This window comes from Vipera ursinii (genome assembly GCF_947247035.1).
Source record: "Vipera ursinii genome assembly, chromosome: Z".
NCBI lineage: Eukaryota > Metazoa > Chordata > Lepidosauria > Squamata > Viperidae > Vipera > Vipera ursinii.
The window spans coordinates 77,329,590-77,356,879 of record NC_139517.1 but is presented as its reverse complement, the minus strand read 5'-3'; the positions used below and the strand labels follow the sequence as shown (position 1 = coordinate 77,356,879).

The window sequence follows — 27,290 nt, the reverse complement described above, 5'->3', positions numbered from 1 at the left end:
GAACTACCTTCGCATTCCAAAGGTGAAATTGTATAGAAGTCTATTTAACCATAAATTAAGAGTTAATTATGTCTTGCTCCCAACTAATTGTGTATAGGATTGCAGCCTCCCATTTTTAAAGCCATTTTATGCTTTTAACATAAGCAATTTATGGGATCTATGGCAAGATTATTTTTCACAGATTCTCAGATGAATTAAAAGAAAGATTCTTCTCTGGTATACAGTAACTTCAGAGTCCAGGTCCATAATTCTAAATCTCAGGGGTGTCTCAAATGACTATGTGGGAAGTCACATAGTTACCCCACCAAAGAAAAAACATATTTTTAGGAATATTAAAAGGCAGAATATTATATTTTCCCAAAGGCAGAAGAGTATCATAAAGGCAGAAACCCCACCCACAAGACTCTCTGGCCAAACAGAAACCAGGTCTGCAGAAATGTAGATGTAATAATCTTGTCAAAAAGATTGGAGCCAGGAAGCTTGGATTAGAAAGACAAAGATCCCTAGAATGAACAATCCCTACATCAAAAAAATCCAACCCAGGACACAGTCATCAGCCACACCCCCAGGGAAGCAGGATATGACCTTTGGGACATAATAGGATTAACCCACCACCATCAGAATACCAAAAAGGACACACTCAGACTCAAGTCAAAATTCATGCTACAGGAAAAACTCCAAACAAAAACTCAAGAAGGTATAAAAAAAACTCCACTCCCTACTACATGTGGTTAGCTTTCCCAGAGCCATCTTTCTGTCTGGCTCTCCTCTTCAATAAACTGCAACCTTATTTCTAAAGCAGTCTCCATTATTCCCAGCTTGGACTGGACCCTGATGAAGATTTTTCTTTCAACAACTACAAAATAGATAATAGTGAGACCACAAATATTCCTGAGCCAATTTGAATGTGCTAGGAGCCATAGTAAGTAATGTTAGTGATTGAAGCAGGTTTTCTTAAAATTTTAACATGCATTCTATAGTTAGGCATTTAATCAGCATTTATATCCAATAAATATGTTTGTTTGTTTGATTGATTGATTAAATTGTGTTATCCTTTCTTATCACAAAACACATTATTAATCTGATTTCCAACTGACATATTTTGAGATAACTAAGTACAGGGCTAAAATGTCATCTGTCTGTTTATAAAACTAATAGTCAATTTCAGAACTTGACAAGTGGAACATTTATGCACTATTATCTCTCAAACCTACTTAGGGCTGCCTTGGCCTGCCTGCATACTGCCTTCTACTCCTTCACTATCCTCTTGAATTTTCTCTCCAAGGCCCTTCTGTACTAGAGTCATATACTTTAAAATCTCATGGATTTTCTCTTCTTCGTCCCATAGGAAGCATGTGACAGAAGCCTTCATGCTTTTTTCTATTGTTTTTAGAGGAAATCTTTTACAATGAGCAAGAATCAGGAACGTGAGAAGTGGCCTCATGTGTCTTCTTTAGACACCATCTCTTTTTTTGCTGACAATCTCTTTCTCCCTCTTTTTATGATAACCCTTTCTCTCTATACCAGTGGCCTGTTTGAGAAAGGTCAGTTTCCTCTTAGCACAAAACAAAACAAAAAAGCTTCTTTCAACATATAAAAAACAAGAAAAAAGTCAAGGAAATGATTGGTCCATTAATGGGAGAAAGTGGCAAGAAGGTGACAAGCAATAGGGAGAAAACAGAACTACTTAACTTGTTTTTTTTGCATCTGTCTTTACACAAAGGGGGAAAAAACACATCAGAAACAAAAGTTAAAATAGGCAAGAAATGGTAAGTGAGCACCTGTCCACCCTAGATGAGTTCAAATAATCAGGACCATATGGGTTACACCACAGGTTCTGAAGGAACTGGGAGATGTGATCTCAGAACCACTGAACTACATCATTCAAAGATCCTGGAGCACCAGGGAACTACCAGAGGACTGGAAAAGTGCTGATGTACAGGTGAAACTTGAAAAATTAGAATATCGTGCAAAAGTTCATTTATTTCAGTAATGCAACTTAAAAGGGGGAACTAATATATGAGATAGACTCATTACATGCAAAGCAAGATAGTTCAAGCCATGATTTGTCATAATTGTGATGATTATGGCGTACAGCTCATGAAAACCCCAAATCCAAAATCTCAGAAAATTAGAATATTACATGCAATCAATAAAACAAGGAGTGTACATAGAATAATATTGGACCTCTGAAAAGTATAAGCATGCACATGTACTCAGTACTTGGTTTGGGCCCCTTTTGCAGCAATTACTGCGTCAATGCAGCGTGGCATGGAAGCTATCGGCCTGTGGCACTGCTGAGGTGTTATGGAAGACCAGGATGCTTCAATAGCGGCCTTCAGCTCTTCTGCATTGTTCGGTCTCATGTCTCTCATCTTTCTCTTGGCAATGCCCCATAGATTCTCTATGGGGTTCAGGTCAGGCGAGTTTGCTGGCCAATCAAGCACAGTAATCCCACGGTCATTGAACCAGGTTTTGGTGCTTTTGGCAGTGTGGGCAGGTGCCAAGTCCTGCTGGAAAATGAAGTCAGCTTCCCCATAAAGCTCGTCTGCGGAAGGAAGCATGAAGTGCTCCAAAATCTCCTGGTAGACGGCTGCGTTGACCCTGGATTTAATGAAGCACAGTGGACCAACACCAGATGACATGGCTCCCCAAATCAACACAGACTGTGGAAACTTCACACTGGACTTCAAGCATCTTGCAGTGTGTGCCTCTCCATTCTTCCTCCAGACTCTGGGTCCTTGGTTTCCAAATGAGATGCAAAAGTTGCTCTCATCAGAAAAGAGGACTTTGGACCACTGAGCAACAGACCAGGTCTGTTTTTCTTTAACCCAGGTAAGACGCTTCTGACGTTGTTTGTTGTTTAGGAACGGCTTGACAAGAGGAATACGACATTTGAAGCCCATGTCCAGGATCCGTCTGTGTGTGGTGGCTCTTGATGCACTGACTCCAGCCTCAGTCCACTCCTTGTGAAAGTCCCCAACACTTTTGAATGGCCTTTTCCTGACAATCCTCTCCAGGCTGCGGTCATCCCTGCTGCTTGAGCACCTTTTTCTTCTACACTTTTCCCTTCCACATAACTTTCTATTAATGTGCTTTGATACAGCACTTTGGGAACATCCAACTTCTTTTGCAATTACCTTTTGAGGCTTTCCCTCCTTATGGAGGGTGTCAATGATGGTTTTCTGCACAACTGTCAGGTCAGCAGTCTTCCCCATGATTGTGATTCCTACTGAACCAGACTGAGAGACCATTGAAAGGCTCTGGAACCATTTGCAGGTGTTATGGCTTTATTAGCTGATTAGAGTGGGACACTTTGAGCCTAGAATATTGCACCTTTTCACAATATTCTAATTTACTGAGATTGTGGATTTGGGGTTTTCATGAGCTGTAAGCCATAATCATCACAATTATGACAAATCACGGCTTGAACTATCTTGCTTTGCATGTAATGAGTCTATCTCATATATTAGTTTCCCCTTTTAAATTGTATTACTGAAATAAATGAACGTTTGCACAATATTCTAATTTTTTGAGTTTCACCTGTAGGTTCCATCTTCAAAAAATGGAAAAAAATGGATCTAGAAAACTACAGACTTATCAGTCTGACTTCAATGCCTGGGAAGATTCTGGAAAAGATAATCAAGCAATGAATCAGTGAACACCTAGAGGCAAACAAAGTCATTACTAGAAGCCAACATGGCTTTGTCAAAAACAGATCATGCCAGTCAAATCATTGCATTCTTTGATCAGGTGACAAAATTAGTGGACCAGAGGAATGCTGTGGATATAATTTACTTGGACTTCAGTAAGGCATTTGATGAAGTAGACCACAATCTACTCCTTGATAAGATAGAACAATGTGGGTTAGACAGCATCAGCACCAGATGGATTCGTAGCTGGCTGACTGGCCATACTCAGCATGTAGTCCTTATGATACAGAAGGATCTTTACAAACTTGAACATTGGGTGCTATCTAATGAAATGAAATTCAGTGGTGAAAAAAGTAAGGTTCTACATTTAGGCAAGAAAAACCAAATGCACAGGTACAATATAGGTAATACCTTGTTCAACAGAAGCAACTGTGAGAGGGATCTTGGAGTCCTAGTGGACAATCACTTAAATATGAGCCAGCAGTGTGCTGCAGCTGTCAAAAAAGCCAACACAGTACTACGCTGCATTAACAAAGGAATAGAATCAAGATCACATGAAGTGTTAATACCATTTTATAATGCCTTGGTAAGGCCACACTTGGAATACTGCATCCAGTTTTGGTCACCATGATATAAAAAATATGTTGAGACTCTAGAACAGACATGTCAAACACAAGGCCCGGGGGCCGGATCCGGCCCGTGAAGTGGTTTCATGTGGCCCGCGAAGCCATCCTGGAAACAGTGAGGAAACGGCCCCCTCTGCCTTGGCCCTGGCCCAGAGACCCTCCTTCTACCAGAGACCCTCAGATCTGTCCCACTCCTGCCCAGGCCCCCATAGGCACCCTTGATGCGAACGATGTAGAGCTGGCTACGCCCAACCAGCAGGCCATACGCACTCTAGCCACGCCCACCCAATAGGCCACGCCCACCCTGGCCATACCCACCTGGCCCCTTGAGGGCAACCGCAATGCTGATGCGGCGCTCAATGAAATTGAGTTTGACACCTCTGCTCTAGAAAGAGAACAGAAAAAGCAGCAAAGATGATTAGGGGACTGGAGGCTAAAACATAGAACATAAACATAAACATAAAACATAGGTTGCTGGAATTGGGTATGTCTACTTTAATGAACCCCTTCATGGATTACTGCCTTGTCGTGGTGAAGGGGCTTGCATAATTCAATGAAGCTATGAGCTATGCCATGCAGGGCCACCCAAGATGGAAAGGTCATAGCAGAGTTCTGACAAAACGTGATCCACTGGAGAAGGAAATGGAAACCCACGCCAGTATCTTTGCCATGAAAACCCTATGGACAGTACCAAAAGGCAAAATTATATGATGCTGGAAGATGAGCCCCTCAGGTTGGAAGGCATCCAATATGCTACTGGGGAAGAGCAGAGGGCTAGTACTAGTAGTGCCAGAAAGAATGAAGCAACTGGGCCAAAGCCAAAAGGACACTCAGCTGTGGATATGTCTGGTGGTGAAAGGAAAGTCCGATGCTCTAAAGATTTTTTCTCTATAGGAACATGGAATGTAAGATCCATGAATCAAGGAAAGCTGGACGTGGTCAAACAAGAGGTGACAAGACTGAACATCGACATCTTAGGAATTAGCGAACTAAAATGGACAGGAATGGGTGAATTTAATTCAGATGACCATCAGGTATACTACTGCGGGCAAGAATCCCTCAGAAGAAATGGAGTAGCCTTCACAGTCAATAAAAGAGAAGGAAAAGCAATACTGGGATACAATCCTCAAAATGACAGAATGATCTCAGTTCGAATCCAAGGCAAACCATTCAATATCACAGTAGTCCAGGTCTATGCCCCAACCACCAGTGCTGAAGAGGATGCAATTGACTGGTTCTATGAAGCCCTACAGCACTTTATAGAACTAACACCAAAAATGATGTCCTTATCATCATGGGGGATTGGAATGCTAAAGTAGGAAGCCAAAAGATAACCAGAATAACAGGCAAGTTTGGCCTTGGAGTACAAAATGAAGCAGGGCACAGGCTGATAGAATTTTGTCAAGAGAATATGATGGTCATAGCAAACACTCTTTTCCAACAACTCAAGAGACGGCTCTACACATGGACATCACCAGACGGCTGTCTGAGGAAGCTTTGCAAATAAATAACTGAGGAAAGAAGGGAAGCAAAAGGCAAGGGAGAAAGATACGCCCAATTGAATGCAGAATTCCAGAGAATAGCTAGAAGAGATAAGAATGCCTTCTTAAATGAACAGTGCAAAGAAATAGAAGAAAACAATAGAATAGGGAGGACCAGAGATCTCTTCAAGAAAATTGGAGAGATGAAGGGAACGTTTCATGTAAAAATGGGCATGATAAAGGATAAAAATGGCAGGGACCTAACAGAGGCAGAAGAGATTAAGAAGAGGTGGCAAAATTACACAGAAGAACTATACAAGAATGAGCTTAACGTCCCTGATAACCATGAGGTGGTCACTGACCTCGAGCCAGACATGCTAGAATGTGAAGTGAAGTGGGCCTTAGAAAAACTGAGCAACAACAAAGCTAGTGGAGGTGACAGTATTCCAGTTGAGCTATTCAAAATCTTAAAAGACGATGCAGGAAAAGTGCTACACTCAATTTGCCAGCAAATTTGGAAAACTCAACAGTGGCCACAGCATTGGAAAAGATCAGTTTACATTCCAATTCCAAAGAAAGGCAGTGCCAAAGAATGTTCAAAGTTTCGCACCACTGCACTCATTTCTCATGCTAGTAAAGTTATGCTTAAAATCCTACAAGCTAGACTCCAGCAGTATGTGGATCGAGAACTACCAGAAGTACAGGCAGGATTTCGAAGAGGTAGAGGAACTAGAGATCAAATTGCCAACATACGCTGGATCATGGAGAAAGCTAGAGAGTTCCAGAAAAACATCTACTTCTGCTTCATTGACTATGCTAAAGCCTTTGATTGTGTGGATCATAAAAAACTGTGCCAAGTTCTTAAATAGATGGGCGTACCAGACCATCTTATTTGTCTCTTGAGAAACCTATACAGTATGTGGGCCAAGAAGCAACAGTGAGAACTGGACACGGAACCACTGATTGGTTCAAAATTGGGAAAGGAGTCCGGCAAGGCTGTATACTGTCGCCCTGCCTGTTTAACTTATATGCAGAGCACATGATGAGAAAGGCAGGGCTAGATGAATCAAAAGTTGGAATTAAGATTGTTGTAAGAAATATCAGCAACCTAAGATATGCAAATTATACCACTCTAATGGCAGAAAGTGAAGAAGAACTAAAGAGCCTTGTGTTGCGCATGAAGAAGGAGAGTGCAGAACTTGGGTTGAAACTTAACATTAAGAAAACCAAGATCATGGCATCCGGCCCTCTCAATTCCTGGCAAATAGATGGGGAAGAAATGGAGGTAGTGACAGATTTTATTTTCCTGGGCTCCAAGATCACTGCAGATGGGGACTGTAGCCAAGAAATTAAAAGACACTTGCACCTTGGGAGGAAAGCCATGGCAAATCTAGACAGCACACTAAAAAGTAGAGACATCACCCTGTCAATAAAAGTGCGTATAGTCAAGGCTATGGTCTTCTCAGTTGCAATGTATGGCTGTGAAAGTTGGACCATAAAAAAGGCAGAGCGCCAAAGAATTGAGGCCTTTGAGCTGTGGTGTTGGAGAAGACTCCTGCGAGTCCCTTGGACTGCAAGGTGATCACACTGGTCAGTCCTAGAGGAGATCAACCCTGACTGCTCTTTAGAAGGCCAGATCCTGAAGCTAAAACTCAAATACTTTGGCCACCTAATGAGAAGGAAGGACTCACTGGAGAAGAGCCTAATGCTGGGAAAGATTGAGGGCAATAGAAGAAGGGGTCGAAAGAGAATGAGGTGGCTGGATGGAGTCACTGAAGCCGTAGGCATGAGCTTAAATGGACTCCAGAAGATGGTAGAGGACAGGAAGGCCTGGAGGAACGTTGTCCATGGGGTCACGATGGGTCGGACACGACTTCGCAGCTAACAACAACAACAACAACAACAACAACAACTTTAATGAAGAGAAAGACTAGAGGTGACATGATAGCTGTGTTCCAATATCTCACGGGTTGCCACAAAGAGGAGGAGACTCTGGAAGGAGTGCAGAAAAGAGCAACAAGAATGATTAGGGGGATGGAGGCTAAAACATATGATGAACAGTTGCAGGTACTGGGTATGTCTAGTCTATAGAAAAGAAGGACTAGGGGAGAGATGGTAGCAGTATTCCAAGATTTGAAGAGTTCCAACAAAGATAAGGAAGTCAAACTATTTTCCAAAACACCAAAGGCAAGAGAAGAAACAATGAATGGAAACTAACCAAGAGGAGAAGCAACTTAGAACTAAGGAGAAATTTCCTAACAGTGAAAGCAATCAATCCATGGAATAGCTTGCCTTCAGAAGTTGTGAGTGCTCCATCACTGGAGGCTTTCAAAAAGAGACTGGACAACCATTTGCCTGAAGTGGGTCTCCTGCTTGAGCAAGGGATTGGATTAGAATATAATCTAATATATTATTATTCTATCTATGATTCTATAAATCAAAAGACCTTCTAATATATTGAGGTTCAACCATCTGGCTATTTCTTTTTCTTCTTTTAAATCATATTTGATTCTTGAAGACTGAGGGGTCCTTTGTGCTCTCTGACCTTGCTTGTTTTCTTGCAGATGTTTCATTACCTAAACTAGGTAATACTAGCACTAATGGTATTACCTAGTTTGGCAATGAAATATCTGCAAGAAAACAATCAAGCACAGAGAGAACAAAAGACCCTTCATTTCAATCCTAAGCTACAAATATTCTCTTTTATTGAATATTCTTGAAGACTGCCTAGACAGGTCTCTGCAGGTTTTTTTGGCCAGATTTTTCAGAAATGGCTTGCCATTGCCTCTTTCCTAGGAATGACAGAAATGACTGGCTTAGGGTCACCCAGCTTTGTATGTAGAACTCATGGTTCTCCAGGTTTCTATCCTAATGCTTTAAACAAGAACATTAAACCTGCTCTGTATATGCTATTTTCTTCCATTCAGTTTAGGACCGCTCTATATATTCACGTTTCCTCAAATTTCAGAATTTTAACTATACTTCTTGATTCTTCAATCTATTGATATTGTAACAATTGATGTTAAACTATATAAATCATACATAAATCTTCCACCCACGCATACCTAAGCAAAATATTTTCACGATTTAAAGAAGGAATAACAGGCATTTATGATTCTTTATAAGTCATAGTACTGATGTCAAAATTATTCTTTCCTGTTAAGGCATATTTTTTGCGGTGGCATTTGTTTCCATAATTAATGTGTTTTGAAGTGAATAGCTTTATGTAACAACTGAAAAAAGCTTTAATTATCCTTGGTGATTAGCCAGTTGGGTTGGTTTTATTTTTAATATTGTTATCAAAATGGTTTTCAACTTAAAGGTCATTTTACACTTTCGTGTTCTTCCATAAAATATGAGTTTTCCTTTCTTATGAGTGATTAGATGTAGCTTACTGGGCCACTTTTAACCTAAATATAATCTCTCAGGGATGATTGTGTTCCTCTCACTACCCCTCCCCTCAACTGACCCAGCTAAGAGCCTTGGTGGAGCAGTGGGCTAATGCCTCCTTAAGTAACACCAGCTGCCTGCAATTAGTGCAGGTTCGCATCCCACCAGGCTCAAGGTTGACTCAGCCTTCCATCCTTCCAAGGTAGGTAAAATGAGGACCCAGATTGTTGGGGGCAATTAATCTGACTTTGTAATAATGCCGCTTGGGATGTGTGTGTGAAAGCCCTAATAAGCAGGCATATACATAGAATGAAGGCTACTGCTAAGCTTGTAAGCCGCCCTGAGTCTTCGGAGAAGGGCGGGATATAAATGGAATTAAAATAAATAAATAAATAAATAAATAAATAAATAAATAAATAAATAAATAAATAAATAAATAAATAAATAAATAAGTATTTTGTAGAACAGGGTTGTTGAGACCACACATTCGCCTCCAATTCTATTTCCTTTGATTTAGTAGTGTAGAAAAACAGAGGAAAAAAGAAGCTTATCTAGATAAATTCATAAATTAAGAGACTTTTCTACTGTATCCCAAGAGTAGGTTTATAAAAAGATTTTTGGGTGAAAAAGAAATATATCCCTTTGGAAATTATTCTCAGAAACTCTACATACCTACAGAATAGAACTGGAAGAGACCTTAGAGGTCTTCCAGTCCAACTCCCTGCTCAAGGAGGGAGTCCCATACCATTTTAGACAAGTGGTTGTCCAGTCTCTTCTTAAACGTTGCCAGTGATGAAGCACTGGAGGCAATTGTTGGTTTATTGTTTTCACAGTAAGGAAGTTTCTCCTTAATTCTAAGTTGCTTCTCTCCTTGATTGGTTTCCATCCATTGTTTCTTGTCTTGCCTTCTGGTGCTTTGGAAAATAAGTTAACCTCCCTCTTCTTTGTGGCAGCCTCTCAAATATTGGAATACTGCTATTATGTCAAATACTCAAACACTCAAATACCTAATCTTTCTTTTCTCTAGACTGTTGTTGTTGTTGTTAGCTGCGAAGTTGTGTCTGACCCATCACGACCCCATGGACAATGTTCCTCCAGGTCTTCCTGTCCTCTACCATCTTCTGGAGTCTATTTAAGCTCATGCCTACTGTTTCAGTGACTCCATCCAGCCACCTCATTGTCTGTTGTCCCCTTCTTCTATTGCCCTCAATCTTTCCCAGCATTAGGCTCTTCTCCAGTGAGTCCTTCCTTCTCATTAGGTGGCCAAAGTATTTGAGTTTTAGCTTCAGGATCTGGCCTTCTAAAGAGCAGTCAGGGTTTATCTCCTCTAGGACTGACCGGTTTGATCGCCTTGCAGTCCAAGGGACTTGCAGGAGTCTTCTCCAGCACCATAGTTCAAAGGCCTCAATTCTTTGAGCTCTGCCTTTTTTATGGTCCAACTTTTACTGCCATACATTGCATTTGGGAAGACCATAGCCTTGACTATACGGACTTTTGTTGACAGGGTGATATCTCTGCTTTTTAGTGTGCTGTCTAGATTTGCCATGGCTTTCCTCCAGATGAGCAAACGTCTTTTAATTTCTTGGCTACAGTCCCCATCTGCAGTGATCTTGGAGCCCAGGAAAATAAAATCTGTCACTACCTCCATTTCTTCCCCATCTATTTGCCAGGAATTGAGAGGGCTGGATGCCATGATCTTGGTTTTCTTAATGTTAAGTTTCAACCCAAGTTTTGCACTCTCCTTCTTCACTCGCAACACGAGGCTCTTTAGTTCTTCTTCACTTTCTGCCCTTAGAGTGGTATCATCTGCTTCTCTCTAGACTAGCCATACTCAATTCCTGCAACTGTTCTTGATAGGTTTTAGTCCTCAAAAAATAATAATAATAATCTTAGTTGCTCTTCTCTGCACTTTTTCCAATGTCTCAACATCTTTTGGTGATCCAAAACTGGTTGAAGTATTCCAAGTGTAGACTTACAAAGGCTTTATAAAGAGGTACTAATACTTCATGTGATCTTGACTCTATGCTTCTGTTTATGCAACCAAGGATCACATTAGCTGCTGCCACACTGCTGGCTCTTATTTAAGTGATTGTTTATCAGGATTCCAAAATTCCTCTCCCAGTTACTGTTTTTGAACCAGGTTTCATCTAATATGTACTTGTACATTTGACTAAATATCCTATTTTTCTCTGAAAACTGTCTAAAAGGCAAACACCTGCAAGATTAAAGGCCACCAAGGTAACGAGAACTCACTTCCAAACTCACAATTCATTGTACATGCAGCCTTGGAAATTAAGACTGGAAATTAACATTCAGAGGTCATAGGCCATCCACAATGCTTGCCTTAGGGTAAAAGAAGGCTATGTTCTTCTACACAGTAGACATGCTGGATTGGGATCATGGATAATATTCATTCAGAGTGTCTGGAACATTCTGTATACCAGCTATTCCTTTCCCAAAGATCTCGTTCCTCAATAGGGAATTTTCTTTCTATTAAATGATTAGTTAGAGCTATCTTAAACTTCCAGCTTACCTGCAATGCTTTAATCTGTATACTTTTGAACCTGGCCCTGCATACTTCTCATTGTGTGCCATAGGATCAGTTGCAAACAAAATTCATCCAATTGACTAGAATAACAGGGTTGAAAAGGACTAACTTATTTGGACCTTTCCTTTCAGTGGCTTGCATCAACACCTCCAGGTGCTTCTGTACATATTATCATTAGATGAGTTGCTCATGCTGATTGGGCTAGGCATCTTTTAAACAGGTAGGGTCAGTGGTGGGATTCAGCCAGTTCGCACCACTTCGGCAGAACTGGTAGCTAATTTTTTGTTGCCCAGGCCCAGAATGGACTTCCAGAAGCGGCATCCACACAGAGAACCGGTTGTTCACATATTTGAATCCCACCACTGGGTAGGGTCAATATAAATCTACTGCTATATATATATTGAAGGTATTTTATTTTCTTCTCTTTTTTTCCAAGCAAATTACTGGATTTCAATTAACCAATTTCTTAACCATGTATTCCTTTCATAGTCGCCAATCAATGTTTTCCCAATAGGGCCTTGATCAAAATATTGGCTTTTCTCAGCCAGCTCATCTAGCCATAGCACAATAATTCCTTGAGAAGAGCAATTAACTTACCTTCATCTGGCTTCCAACCAATTAATGAAATAGTTTAAATAATTATGAGCTCTACTAGTATTGAAATAAGATTTTATCTTATTGTGACACCATTCCAGAATAGTCTCAAAGTACAGAAAATATACCTGCCACCATTTGCTACGGGAGTAATGATAGATGAATGGTAAAGATAATAAAGGCCAGCTAGAATTAGCAATAGAGACAGCAAATTTTCTTCTCCTATTGTTTTCTGCCAACGCAGGCATGGATCTATAACAGTTTCACTCAGAAATACCACTGACAAAACGATCCAGTGCCCCTGAGACAAAATTGGGCATCCGGGCAGCAGTTGGGAGTTATTCTTTTCAGTTAAGTTTTTGGCCAGCACTAGAAGAATTATAAGAAAATATCATTCATCTTCAGGAGGAAGTATGGCTTTAGGCAAATTCAAATCATTTTCTTTTGAAAGTGTAGTATGCTTTATGAGAGGGGGGGTATTAAATAAATATATAATGGGACACCTACCTCAAACCATTGTCCATGAGACTGCATTTTCAGTATGACACAGGGATCTGGTTTAGAGAGAGCATCTCTGTCAGAAATGCCTTTGCATGCCACTCTCAATTCTACCTTGGTCAGGCAGGGGCTGCTAAAGATTCCCAGAGTATTGGCTGCTGATTCATAGATGTTACTCATTTTTTTCATTATCTGTGAGGAGGGGGAAAAAGAGAATAAAATCATTTTAAAACAATACTACATTCTATGATCCCTCTGAAAGTTTTGCCTACAATTAATTCTTTAAGCAGAGGTAATTATCAATGTCCAAATTGTTCACAAGGTATGGTGACTTAGAATAAGAGTCATTCAGTAGATCACAGAGATTTCTTTCAACAGGATCACATGTTGACATTCCAGATATATCATACAGAGAATAAACTAGCCACTGAGGCCATACCTCCCCAACTGATGTGCTCAGGATAAAAATTATCTTCTAGATTGGGTAGGTTGTTGGGATTTATGGGTGTCTTGTGCAACCTATCTGGAAGACACTAGATTGAGCAAGAACTGATTTGTAACGTTTAGATCAGCTATTTAAAACAGTGATATATATCAAGGGTCTGGCCAAATCACAAATCTTTTGAGACACAAATAAGAAAATTCATACATCTATGACCTACTGCAGAGGTCCCCAACCTTTTGTGCACCAGGGACCGGTGCCATGGAGAAAGGTTTTTCTGTGGACCAGAGGGCGTGTGTTTTTGAATGCTGCCTACATCCCAAGGATGGACATTTGGTTGCTTGCTGGCATGCTGCAGATCAGTGTCGGTCCACAAACCGGGGGTTGGGCACTCCTGACCTACTGAACTAGTACAATTTTATGGAAAGTGCATTTTAAAATTAATCTGTGCTATCACTGTCTGTTGTGAATATTTTAAGAATAGTTATCTGAGGACTTCATTATGATTTTTAATGCATTTAGCTGGTCTTTTTCTAATTACTGTTTCAAGTTCATATTGAGGCAAAAAGGTTTTGAGAGTTATTTCAAAGTGGCATTTCAAGTAACTTGTTTCCTCTAAAACAGGGTCTCTAACCCCCGGTCCATGGAACCAGTCTCTGGTGCCCAAAAGGTTGGGAGCCACTGCTGTAAAAGATGCATTGCTGATAAAAGTACAGGAACTATGGTTTTTAAACAGTGAAAGTAGTATTTCTCAAAGGAGTTAAAAGTTGATTCTCTTCAATCTTAGGTTTTGAACAAATTGAACATACTAGTCTTTTGAAAGTCTTCTATGAATGGAAGACAGAATTGGATATGGAATTAGATAGCACAGCCTGTGTGGAATAGAAATAATGTCCTCAGGGCTATGAGATATCCAACTTGTTGCCTGCAGAAAACTCATCTTACTAGATTTTTTAGATAGCTACAAACAAGCATTGCAAGGCAATTCCTGCTTGGAGGAGACAAAGGATTCTTCTTTTCTTGTCAAGGTGAAGCTTATTGTGTTATTGAGCAGGGGTGAGCAACTTGTAGGCTTTTGTGTGGGTCCTGAACCTTTGAAAACTCATAGCACTGAAACAAAAGAGAGACACAGAGAGACAATGGAAACAAATGAAATCAATAACACACATAGCCCAATCTCCCTCTCTTGGAAATCACAGCTTCTGCTTTTCTGAGGAATGTGCATGTGTGTGTGTTTGTTTGTGTATGTGTGAGAGAGATAGCATCATGTGATTCACTTCTAAAGCTCTTGGCCATTCTTCCAAATTGAAAAAAAAGCACTCTATGTATATACAATAAATTCAGGGCAAGGAATTAGGAGAGAGAGCAGATATGTATGTATGTATGCATGTATATTTATTTATTTTATTTATTTTATTGCATTTATATACCGCCCTTTCCCTGAGGACTCAGGGCGGTTTACAGGGAGTTAAAATCAAGCATACAAAAGTTAAAAACCAATTTAAAAAATATTAAATCAACCCTGTATTATTAAAAACCCCAATTAAAATAATTTTCTCCTCAGCCTGGGCCCGAGAGCTCAAAGAGCCAGGTCTTCAGGCCCCGGCGGAATGATCGGAGGTCGGGGGCAGTCCTCAACTCCACCGGCAGCTGGTTCCAGAGGGCAGGCACTCCCACCGAGAAGGTCCTATCCCTGGGTGTCACCCGCCGGCAATCTCTTACCGGCGGAACCCTGAGCAGACCCTCCCTGTGGGAGCGCACTGGGCGAAGGGCGTTTGATGCCGGCAGCAGGTGTTCCCTCAAATACCCCGGACCCAGGCCATGTAGGGCTTTATAGGTAATAACCAGCACCTTGAATTTCACCCGGAGGGCAACCGGAAGCCAATGCAGCTCGCGGAGTAGAGGTGTTACATGGGAGTATCGGGAAACCCCCATTACAACTCGCGCGGCCGCATTCTGCACCAGTTGAAGCCTCTGAGTGGTCTTCAAGGGCAGCCCCATGTAGAGAGCGTTACAGTAGTCCAAACGGGAGGTCACAAGCACATGAGTAACTGTGCGTAGGGCGTCTCGGTCCAGATAGGGACGCAACTGGCGCACCAGGCGAACCTGTGCAAAAGCCCCCCTGGTCACGGCTCCTATGTGATCTTCAAAATTGAGCCATGAATCCAGGAGGACGCCCAAGTTGCAAGCCCTATCGACGGGGGGTAACACCTCACCCCCCATCGTTAGAGGTGGAATAACTTGGTTAACCCGAGATGCCGATATGTAATGTACACATGTATATATGCATGTGTACACAAACACACGCATGCATCTGCTTGCCCTGAACCTCTTATTTGTGTTGCTGCAGCCCTCTTTCTCCTCTCCTGTCACAGAATACATAATCTCTCCAGTAGACTATGATAGACTATGGTAAATTCACCCTATCTCTTAAGCAGCTAGTCTATCATGCCTCCTTTTAGGATTTCATAATAGTTTCTCTTTTTTCTAGCATGGCGATAAAATCTGCTTTGCAATTTTTTAAATGTTTTCTTCCCCCCACAATAAAACTTCTATATCTAATTCATAGGGAGTTGCGGAAACTCTTTAACAATTTATCTTGGTGATGTTTTGAGTTTATTTTTTTTAAAAATTGAAGCTGGTAGAGGATGATACTGTTATTTTCTATTATGCAAACATGAAACACTCATTCCTTTGTGACTGAATAAGTGAAAAATCACATGCCACCCATAAAAATGTTACCAAATTCCTTCCTCCCATGAAATAATTTTTGAAAAAGCATCTCTTTCAATGTTTCAAAATGAGTAATAGGAAAATAGCAGGAATAAATAGAACAATTATGGAAAATATATACGTTACATGCTCCTCAAATCACCTCTAAGTGGCACGAACCTCTCCCTTAAGAGACTTAATTTACCTATTTTATTTTTTTCAATAAATGGGAGAAAATCCTCTATCTCATTGCATCATGGTCACATTCCCTAAAGCTCTTGGGAGCTGCCACATATCAAAACCAAAAATCTAAACAACAATATGCCTCTTCTTTATAAACAGGGTCCCCAGTTTTGAAAGAATACTTTCAAATAAGAAAAGTTTTCAAACAGAACGTTTTCTGCAAGATGAAATATACAGCTGCACAATTTTAAGAACTTAAGAACAGTTGGTTGGATAAGACTATAGTATCCTCTGGTCCAATAATTTGTGGTCAAATAGATGCCCAAGGGAAGCTATAAAAAACCATACTATTCCTGAATCTTCAGGTTGATGAATAGCTCTGGGATTACAGGATTATTATAATTATATAAAATGCAAAGCTTCTGGTTTTGTGCAGTAGCGCAGCAGCCAAGGGATTGCGGGGCTTCGCACCCTATGGCTGATTTTTTTCTGTTTGGGGACCCTAAAAGGGCCTAAACCTGGCCCGGAGAGGCGACAAAGAAGGGGTGCCCTGCCGACCATGGAAAGTTGGCATTTGATCCAGTCATCCAGGGAGAGCCCTCCAGAAACCAGCAGAAGAAAGGCTAGCTTCACTCCAGAGTCTAGCCCAAGCTACAAACAGCCAAAGCCAAAAAGCACTAATTTAAGCTTAATTGCAAACAACATGTTTGGAACTGGTTAAGAATACCGATAGACAGAAGCGGCAAATTAAACTTTTATGAAATGAATATAAGACTTAAATCTGGATAAGTTTGAAACTGGTGGAATTAGTTAAGATTTTCTTTTCAAAAGATTATTGATGAAAACAAAAGAACGTAGTAATTGCTTGTTTTGAAAACTGAAAAATGAACTGGTGCTGACATCTACTGGTGGATGAAAATATACAATTGTATTTGCTCTGATACAGGAATTAGCAGAAGGCCCAGAAAAAGATAACCTGTTTTTGTAACTTTTAATGTTTTAACTAAACAGAGAACAGCTACAACAAAGAAGAGAAAATATTTCAAGCTATCTACAAAGTGGGAACCATAAACCTTAGGGGGAAAAACCTGATCTTCCTGCATTATTTATTTTATTTTTTATTACATTATAAATATTTATTGAACTGTGACTCTAAAGCTGTTTGCAGAGAAAGGAAAAAATTGATATTTGGCTATCATGGAACATCAGAAGGAACATATCAAGAAAAAAAAGTACTTTCCAGGAGGAAATATATGCTATGCTGCAACTAATACAAATGACAATGACTTCAAACCACGAGATAATTAAAAACAACTTTGAAAATATAAATGAATACATCTTCAATTTAAACTCACAATAAAAAAACTCTCAGAAAATAAAAAGAGAGAGACATCAAATAAAGCAGACAACTGAACATAACCTAGAGGAAAGAAATTTAAAGATGGAACCCAACGATGGAAGGAATTATGACTTAACCCAGGAAACTTGCAGGAAATATTGAACATGGAAAATATAACCTACACTTCAACATTGCAAAATAAGTCTGAGGACAAGAAAAAAGATTTGACAAAATGGATTATAGAGCTATCAGGAGAACTATAAAAATTTGAGTGACAAAAAATGATAAGAAAAATTAAGAGAGAAAGAAAGAAAAAGATTTTCAAGGAATATGAAGGAGCAAAACATTCTTATAAAAACACCTTACTTGACTTGTCTCTTGTACTTACAACAATATCTACAAGTCTATGGGAAGACCTTCTGGTCCAATGGAGAATACTGATTAGGAAAGATGTTTGGCCAAAAAAAGAGGCTAAAATTAGAATTAAGAAATAACCATGATGAGGTGGTCACTGACCTTGAGCCAGACATCCTACAATGTGAAGTGAAGTGGGCCTTAGGAAAGCTGAGCAACAACAAAGTTAGTGAAGGTGACAGTATTCCAGTTGAGCTATTCAAAATCTTAAAAGACGATGCAGGAAAAGTGCTACACTCAATTTGCCAGCAAATTTGGAAAACTCAACAGTGGCCACAGGGTTGGAAAAGATCAGTTTACATTCCAATTCTAAAGAAAGGCAGTGCCAAAGAATGTTCAAACTATTGCACCATTGCACTCATTTCACATGTTAGTAAAGTTATGCTTAAAATCCTACAAGCTAGACTCCAGCAGTATGTGGGTCGAGAACTACCAGAAATACAGCCAGGATTTCGAAGAGGCAGAGGAACTAGAGATCAAATTGCCATCATACACTGGATCATGGAGAAAGCTAGGGAGTTCCAGAAAAAAATCTACTTCTGCTTCATTGACTATGCTAAAGCCTTTGATTGTGTGGATCACAACAAATTATGGCAAGTTCTTAAAGAGATGGGAGTACCAGACCATCTTATTTGTCTCTTGAGAAACCTATATGCGGGTCAAGAAGCAACAGTGAGCACAGGACACGGAACAATTGATTGGTTCAAAATTGGCTAAGGTGTCCAGCAAACATTCATATGAGAAATGTAAAATTGTTGGGATGGCTTGTATGAGGGAAAAAATTAAATACTTAATTGTAATTAACTGAGGAAATCTTAACTGGTAAGAATGTTTTGAACATTGCGGGGAAATCAAATCTAAGTAGAACTCTGAAAACATGATTTATGACAAGGTAATTAAGATGATCAATTAGAAAATAAGCTTTATATTGATATGGTTTTTACTTGTACAAATACAAGAAAAATGTTTGTATTGGACTTCCGGTGGCGGTGCGGCGCCGAAGACAGCCTCTCCGGGCTGCCCGCGGCTCAGCTGAGTTATTTTCGCCCGAAACAGCGCCGATCAGCTGTTCGGGCGAATTTGAAGCCCCCTCCTCGGGAGAAGAGGAGGGGGTGAGCTCCCAGGTAGGGGTAGAGTTCTCCAGGGCCGCCTGAGCTTATGGCTTGGGCGGCTGAAGGATTGAACTCCCCCGTAGCCTGGGCTGCTCCCAGCTGGCCAGCGCCTCTGCTCCTGATTTCTTGGAGCAGAGCCAGGCGTCTGCGACCACCCCTGCCTGAAGGGAAACTAGAGATGAAGTTATACGAGCTGCTTATGATACTAAAGTTGTGATTGCTAATCAAGAAGTTTTGGGGGAGGGGGGGAGGTAGGGGGGGAGGAGGGAGGGGGAAGGGGGGTTTTTTAAAGGAAAATTGTATCTTAAAACTTTTCAATAAAAAAAAAAGAAAAATGTTTGTATTCAATTGTTACCAAAATACTAAAAAATATACTAACCCAAGATTGATAAAAGAGAATATTAGTGGAAAAAGAGAAATTCAAAGAAAGCTACTATGTGGATTATGGAATTAGAGAAATTACTTGTTATTGATTGCTTTTAAATATAAGCCCAGACAACACACTGTTTACCAAATACTAAGGTGATTATGTTAAAAATTAATAAAATATATTTTTAAAAATAATTATATAAAACTCCAACATAGATTTATTGGTTACACAACCAGAACTACTAACTTTCGTTTTTCCTCTTGGATTTATTGAAAATGAAACTCTAATCTACTATTTTTTTTTGATGGAGCTATACCTTTTATAAATTATTACCCGAAAGTATATGATAAAAAACAGCTTGGGTCTTACTGCAAACTTATTGATGTAATGCAAGTAATAATTTCCTCATTACCCACAGTACCTGACAATAAAAGAAAACATCGGAAGGTGTATTATTAGTATTAGCTAGAGGATTACCACTTAATAACAATAACAACAATAATAAAAATAATAATAAAGCTGGAAGGGACCTTGGATATCATCTAGTCCAACCCCCTGCTCAGGCAGGAAATCCTATACCATTTCAGACAAATGGTTGTCCAGTTTCTTCTTAAAAACTTCCAGTGTTGGGAGCATCAACAACTTCTGGAGGAAGTTTGTTCCACTAATTAACTGTTCTAACTATCAGGAAATTTCTCCTTAGTTCTAGGTTGCTTCTCTCTTTGATTAGTTTTCATGCATTGCTTCTTGTCCTGCCTTCGGGCGCTTTGGAGAATAGCTTTACTCCCTCTTCTTTGTGGCAGCCCCTGAGATATTGGGACACTGCTATCATGTCACCCCTCACCCTTCTCTTCGTTAAACTACACATACCCAATTCCACCAACCGTTCTTTATATGTTTTAGCCTCCAGTCCCCTAATCATCTTTGTTGCTCTTCTCTGTACTCTTTCTAGAGTCTCAACATTTTTTTATATTGTGGTGATCAAAACTGGATGCAGTATTCCAAGTGTGGCCTTACCAAGACATTGTAAAGTGGTATTAATACTTCACGTGCTCTTGATTCTATCCTTCTGTTAATGCAGCCTAGCACTGTGTTGGCTTTTTTGGCAGCTGCAGCACACTGCTGGCTCATATTTAAAATAAGATAATTATTGGAAGACTGGGTATCATTTTAATTCAAACACAGTAATTGGGTAGATGTATAAGAAACATCATATCATTTGTCAGTTTTTTGGTGTTTACAACACCATGCTATTCCAGCTTTCAAAGCAGGCTAGATCAAATGTTAACATGCACAATAATAGGCTAGTAGTGATTAAGGTTCTGCGAATGATGGATAACTCTTAGATGGAAGAAAAAAATCTCACCATGGCAGAGTTATTTTCTCATTTAATAAATAAGCATGCTGATTTATCTTGATTTACATTATTTCATGGTTAACCTATTTCTTCTGTATGATTTTGATATCTCGCTGTCATTGCTACACTGCAAATGAAGAGAAAAAGAGCAAGGATCTAAAGACAGTGTAACTATACTTGAGGAACAGGCATTATAATCCTATTTATAACAGAATTCTGAATGCAGAGTTTAGATAATGTAAAAACTACGTTTAGCAATGGTGTCTTTTCTCTCCAATATAAGTTTTGTCCTATCAGCTGAAAGAGCTAATCTGGCATCATACAAATGACAATTTTCCATTTTAACAGAGAAGCCATGTTCAACTGCAACATAAATGGATAATTATGTTCAATAGTGTTTATATAAGATGCTTTGATATTCCTGGCTCCCATCCCCAGATTCTCTTGTCACCTATGTTTTCTTAAAATAGTTCTCTGAGGTATAGTTACTAAGAATTGATGGTACAAGAAGCTATGGGGAATTATCCTCTTTAGGCCACACAATAACTTTTCATTTAGTTATTGTTGTGTTAATTCTATTTCTCTCTTTTTATTTTCTTGAGAGAATATCATTTCTCAATAACCAATGACACATCTCAGGGGAGAAGATATGTTTAAAATACACATAGCACCTTTAAGATTCATTCACCTCTGTTATTTTGTTTTATTGTTTCTTTCTGGTGAGAAGCAATATTTTAAATTTAAAAGAAATCACTATTCTCATATCCTGAATTTAAGTAGTTCATAGACTGTCACTAAGATCTTACCTTGACTGAAAGAAAAGGAGGCATTAGTTTGTGTCACTAGGTGGTGTGTGTATACAGACAATAAGTTAACAAAATATTTATATTTGACTATAAATATAAATTGATTTTGATACAAAACTGAGTAAAACATATCGGTCTAGCTCTGAAATTTCAGATTTGCCTTATTTGAAATTTGTTTGGGTTGCATTTTTTTTTTATTTTGATAATTTGGCATGATTTTGAACTTCCCATTACAGCTCCATGTTATCTATGAATTAAAAACGAAAACAAAAAAGGAACAAATAAATCAGAAATTCAACTAAAGAGACATCCATAGAATATCTCCACAGATTTCACTCATTTGGGAGCTAGAGTAAACAGGCAAAAATAGCCCGACTTTTCTAATGAAATGGAAAGATTAAGTTTCAAGCCGTTATATTTCCCTGAACACAACTGGCAAAACATAATTTAATTCACATTCCTGTGTATATTTATCTGGGAGAAATTTTCACTGAAATTATTTTTGAATAGACATGCATTGGCTTGCACTATAAAACATATATTCCTATGCATGTGAAAGCAAGCTGCACTCAGTAAAATTAATTTCTGGATAAATGTGCATCTAATTGCACTATAAAATATATATTTCATCATTACAGTTTCCCAACATCGTAAAAATTAATGCTATACTGGAACAAAAGATATTAAATGAAATCCTTAGTTCATCTGTCCAATTTTTTTCACACAAAGTAGGAACTATATAGTTCTCCATGCCCTACTAAAGATTCAAATGGTGGAAGACAGTTGAGAACAGGAGACCAACAGCAAGATAGCAATCTTATGCTATTGCTTTCATAATGTTCTAAAGTTAGAAGATAACAAAACCTTTTCTCAATATAATCTTTTTTTTGTTTCAATATTTTAGTACACCAACCAATTATTTGTTTCCTTCCGCATTCAGTCTCCAGCTTGCCACAGCTTGCCCGCTTAACCATCTGACATGTCATTCCTCCTGATTCTTACATAGATTAACTGTTGATTATTAAACAAATTTGTTATCTGGGTTTTTTTTAGAATAAATACCAAAAAATTATGTTTACTGTACCTTAGAATTGTTGCTTTACCATAAATATATAGCTATATGCTTTGAGTTAATTTTCCAAATAAACAAATCTTAATGATTCTTTATTTGGATCAGTTCATTCAATGAGATTCATGCTCAAAAAATGAACATTGACAAGAACAGAGAAATAATTTTCCAAAACTAAAGAAAAGAAGCATAGAACAGATAAAAAACAGAATTTTAGCAGTAGCAGGGAGCTTGTTAAAAGGTTGGCTGAACAATGTTGTTTGTATCAATCCTCTTACTCCAGAGACATTTGGTGAACCTAGAAAGAATTCAAAATCAGGATAGTGCTGCATAAAGGTTTGCCTCAAGTTTTCACCAACTTTTCTTCTAAAGCAGATGGTCATGTTATATGGCCTTGAATCTTTAACATACATTTTGTATAAGTTCATATTGAAGGAAGGAATTTTATTTCAGGTGTCATGATGCCAAACACTTTGTGGTTTTTATCCATGAGAACCTAAACTTTTAATTTTAGTTTTTTTAAAAATAATAAAGTCAGGATACAAATAGACATCCATTCATATATTCATGCACACATACATACATACATACATACACACACACACACATACATACATACATACATCATGATTTATAATGATGCATTATAAATCATGCATTTTCACCTCGGCAGCAATTCAGCACTTTGAGAATTTTTCACCGTGTTGCTTATTGCTGCTGTGAATATTCTTTTATTCATAATCTTTTAGAATATTTAAAATTTTTACATACCCTAATTTGGATGCTGTAGGCTGGATGCTGTAATGTCTAATAGTTTATTTTATAAAAACTAATTTTTTGACACTCTAATTTTGTAAGGTATAGAGCTGTCAGAAAAATAAGAAATGTGCTACTAGTTATGTGTGCAAGGAATCCATATAAAGGTAAAGGCTCCCAATTTTCTGACTAATTGTTGAATGTTTTTCATGCTAGTTTGTAATGATAGTAGGAAATCTAGCCTTTCTACTACATGATATTTTCGCAGAGCCATAAAACTTATTGTTGCTGTAGAACTTATGTTTATTAATTCATATCTGAGCAAAAGCATATATTGGCATAGATCAGGGCTTTTCAACCTTTTCACCCATTGAACCACTTTTAGGATATGGCAACATCCGAGTATCACCAGTCGCCTAGCAAGGTGTCAAAAACTTGATGACCAAAAAAAAAAGGAAAAAAGTGATGAAGTACAGGTAGTCCTCAATTTAAAACAAATTTACAATGGCACTGAAAAAAGTGCCCCCCAAGCCACAGCTGAGCAAGACATCTGCCTGCCTGCCTGCTCGGCAACGCTTTTCCTCCTGTCTGAGGTTTTCATTGTTGTGAGCATTTCTGTTGAGGATTGGCAGCGGGGGTGGGGTGGAGGGGGTGTTTGGTTTTTATTCCCCTCATCTGCTGGGTGGTTGCAGGAGGTTTGGGTCACTTCACATGACCCTGGGACACTGTGACCATCATAAATATGAATCAGTTGCCAAGCATCTGAATGTAAATCACAAGACTCTGGAGATGCTGCAACATTCCAGCTGATCGGCACTTCTTCTGGGCTCAGCAGAAGCACCAGGATCAGTGCTGAGCTCCAGCAGGAGCCTGGAGCTGATCCTGGCACTTCCGCTGAACCCTGACAACCCTGCAGCTCCAGCCATCTCTCACTCAGGCTTATGCAGTGCTGCCACCGGTTCAGCTCATTCCCCTCCCCCGCTACCACTTTTCTAGGATGGTCGCGTACTACTTGCCAGGTGCCAATGTACCACAGGTGGTACCCGTAACTACTGGTTGAAAAGCCCTGGCATAATTAGATAGATATACAGATAGAATCAGATAAACAATAAGTGCATTGTATGTAAAAAAAATCCAAAAAGATACAGTGAGATTCAAGTTACTGGTAATGACCTACAAAGCCCTACATGGCATGGGTCCGGAATACCTTAGGGAGCACCTGTGGCCGGCATCAACTTCCCTCCGCCCAGTGCGCTCCCACAGAGAGGGCCTCCTTAGGGTGCCACCTGTCGTAGAATGCCGTCTGGTGGCTCCCAGGGGGAGGGCGTTCTCTGTGGGTGCGCCTGACCTTTGGAACCGTTTACCGGTTGAGCTCCGGATGGCTCCGGACCTTCGCTCCTTCCGACGTGATCTAAAAACCTATTTGTTTGAACAAGCCGGCCTGGTCTGATGGGCTTGGGTTTTAATTATTGTTTTAATATAATTTATTTTTACATTTGGGCACTAGGGTTTAATTTGTTTTTAATTTTGTATTTTGGTTATTTTGGTATTTATGGCCCTGTTCACCACCCTGAGTCCTTCGGGAGAAGGGCGGTATACAAATGAAATAAAATAAATAAATACAAAGAACAGGATGTTTCTTTGTATTATTAACATACATTTTGTGTAAATTCATATTGAAGAAAAGAGTTTTATTTCCAGGATCATCAGCCCAAATAACTCATGGTTTTTTCCATAAGAACCTGCACTTTTAATTGGCCCCAGAAATAAATTAGAAGCCAATATAGTTATTCCAAATCTTGTCTTTATGGTATGTATGTATCTATGTATGTATGTATGTATGTATGTATGTACATTTGAGACCTGGTCCTTTACTTTGACTTGACGTTCCGTATGACCCAAGTCTCTAGAATAAACAGAAGGATGACTTGTAATTAAAGAGTTTTGAAGTTGGTGTGATGTCTAGTTGCCATAATTCCAGCTATACTATGTATTCACTTTATATGTTTGAAAATGTTGGTTCAATGCTGTGGTGAACTTGCACATAAGTATGCATCAGATTATCAGTCAGAGAGCAAAGCCGATACATTTTATGTACCGTATACTAATGACTGAAATCCACTGAAGCAAACATTAATTTTAGTTTCCTTTTTCAATGCAATTATAATACAACAATGGTTTGTGAGAAGTTTCATCCTGATGATCCACAAATAGTTTTTCTATGTTCATTTTTCTGGTTTGCCTATCAATTCATTTTACAGATGGCAAATCACAGAGGTTAAGCAATTTATTCAAAGACCTTATCACTGCATCTTAAGTTCACACAGGTTTCTGCATATTTAACATCAAATAAGGACATGTTACTTATAAAATTCAAGATTGTATTATATAATTATTCACAATCAGAGAGCATACTACAATACTACTTGAATAAGACTTGTAAGACTCTTGGCTGTTTTGCTGTACAGATTTTTACATGAAATTCTAACCAGTTCACCAAACCTTACTATAGTCATACAAAAGCAGTGCAACTTAAGAATCTGACATGTTAGTATTTATTTTATTTTATTTATTTTATTTAGTATAGGGTGGAATGGAATAGCATTGCAATTTGCTATACAGGAATACAATTTCATGATTGTTTTTTATACCTTTGGTGGAAGTTCAATTCATCTCAATAAGATCGTTCCAATAGATCTTTTCCATAGATGTTATAAAAAATATTCATCAAGAGAGACAATTTCATTTATCCCACCTGTTCGGAAGATAAGTTCAAGATCCAGAAGGCTCTTGACAGACTTGGGTCCTATCTAACAAGATGCAGTTCAGTGGTCACAAAAGTCCTCTGATTTGGCAGACAAAACTAAATGCATAAACATTGAATAGACGGTACCTGGCTCAACAGTAGTAACTGTGAAAGAGATCTAGGTGTTCCAGTGGACCATCACTTATATGAGTTGGTGGTGTGCATCTGCCAAAAAAGGCAATGCAGTTCTAAGCTGCATCAATGGATGGATAGCATCAAGTCAATAAAAAGTGATAGTACCATTTTACAAAATGCTGGTGAGACCACACTTGGAATACTCCATCCGGTCACCATGATACAAAAAGTTGAGACCCTGGAAAGTGCACAGAAAATAATAACAAAGATGATAAAGGATCTGGAGACTAAATTGTATAACAAAGGACCTAGGTATGTCTAGCCTATTGAAGGAACCTAGGTATTCCTAGCCTACTGAAGAGAAGGAACAGGGGGACATGATAACTATCTTCCAATACTTCAAGAACTGTCACAAAGAAGAGAGGATGATTTATTCTCTAGGGCACCAGAGGACAGGACAAGAAGTAACAGTTGGAAGCTTGCCAAAAGAGATCCAATCTAGAAGTCAGGAGAAATTTTCTGACAGTGATAGCAATTACTCAGTGGAATAGCTTGTCTCCTGGGATGGTGAGTGCTCTATCACTGGAGATTTTCAAAAATAGACCGGACAACCATTTGGCTGGGATGGTATAAGAGTTCTGCCTTGAGCAAGCAGTTGGGCTAAAAGACTTTTCCTATGATTCTATGATTTCTATGATTTTGGTTACACTTGAAGAAGTGCATTGCAATAAATATCATCTGCTGGAGCAAGCAGATACCTATTTCAGGATAATGGCCAGCTCCAATGAATATTTTACTGTACTTTGATATGCCAGCTTCTCATAGTGACTATGTTGTGTATTTGTTAAGAATGAAAATGTGAGGCAAAGCAAGATATTAATTATTTCTGTATACCTGAAAAATTAACCATTGGATCTAATCAGTAATCATCCATTTTGGAATACATTAATGACTTCAATCTGCCTTAATTACAGGTAATCAGTATTTAACATTATGCTTCCTTGTTCAACCAAACTGAAAGGCAGCAGTCCATATTGCCACTAAAATTAATGATGTACT

At 39.0% G+C, this 27,290-nt stretch overlaps 1 protein-coding gene across 1 annotated transcript in view; it reads right to left on the bottom strand.

Annotated features, from left to right (window-relative positions):
• Nucleotides 1–27,290, bottom strand: part of CPNE4 (copine 4) — a 227,353-nt gene that overhangs the window by 138,772 nt on the left and 61,291 nt on the right. Inside the window, exon 2 of the mRNA XM_083378425.1 lies at nucleotides 12,800–12,982. Coding sequence (XP_083234551.1) covers nucleotides 12,800–12,979 — 180 coding nt within the window. The 5' untranslated portion in view covers nucleotides 12,980–12,982. The remainder of the gene's footprint in view (nucleotides 1–12,799; nucleotides 12,983–27,290) is intronic.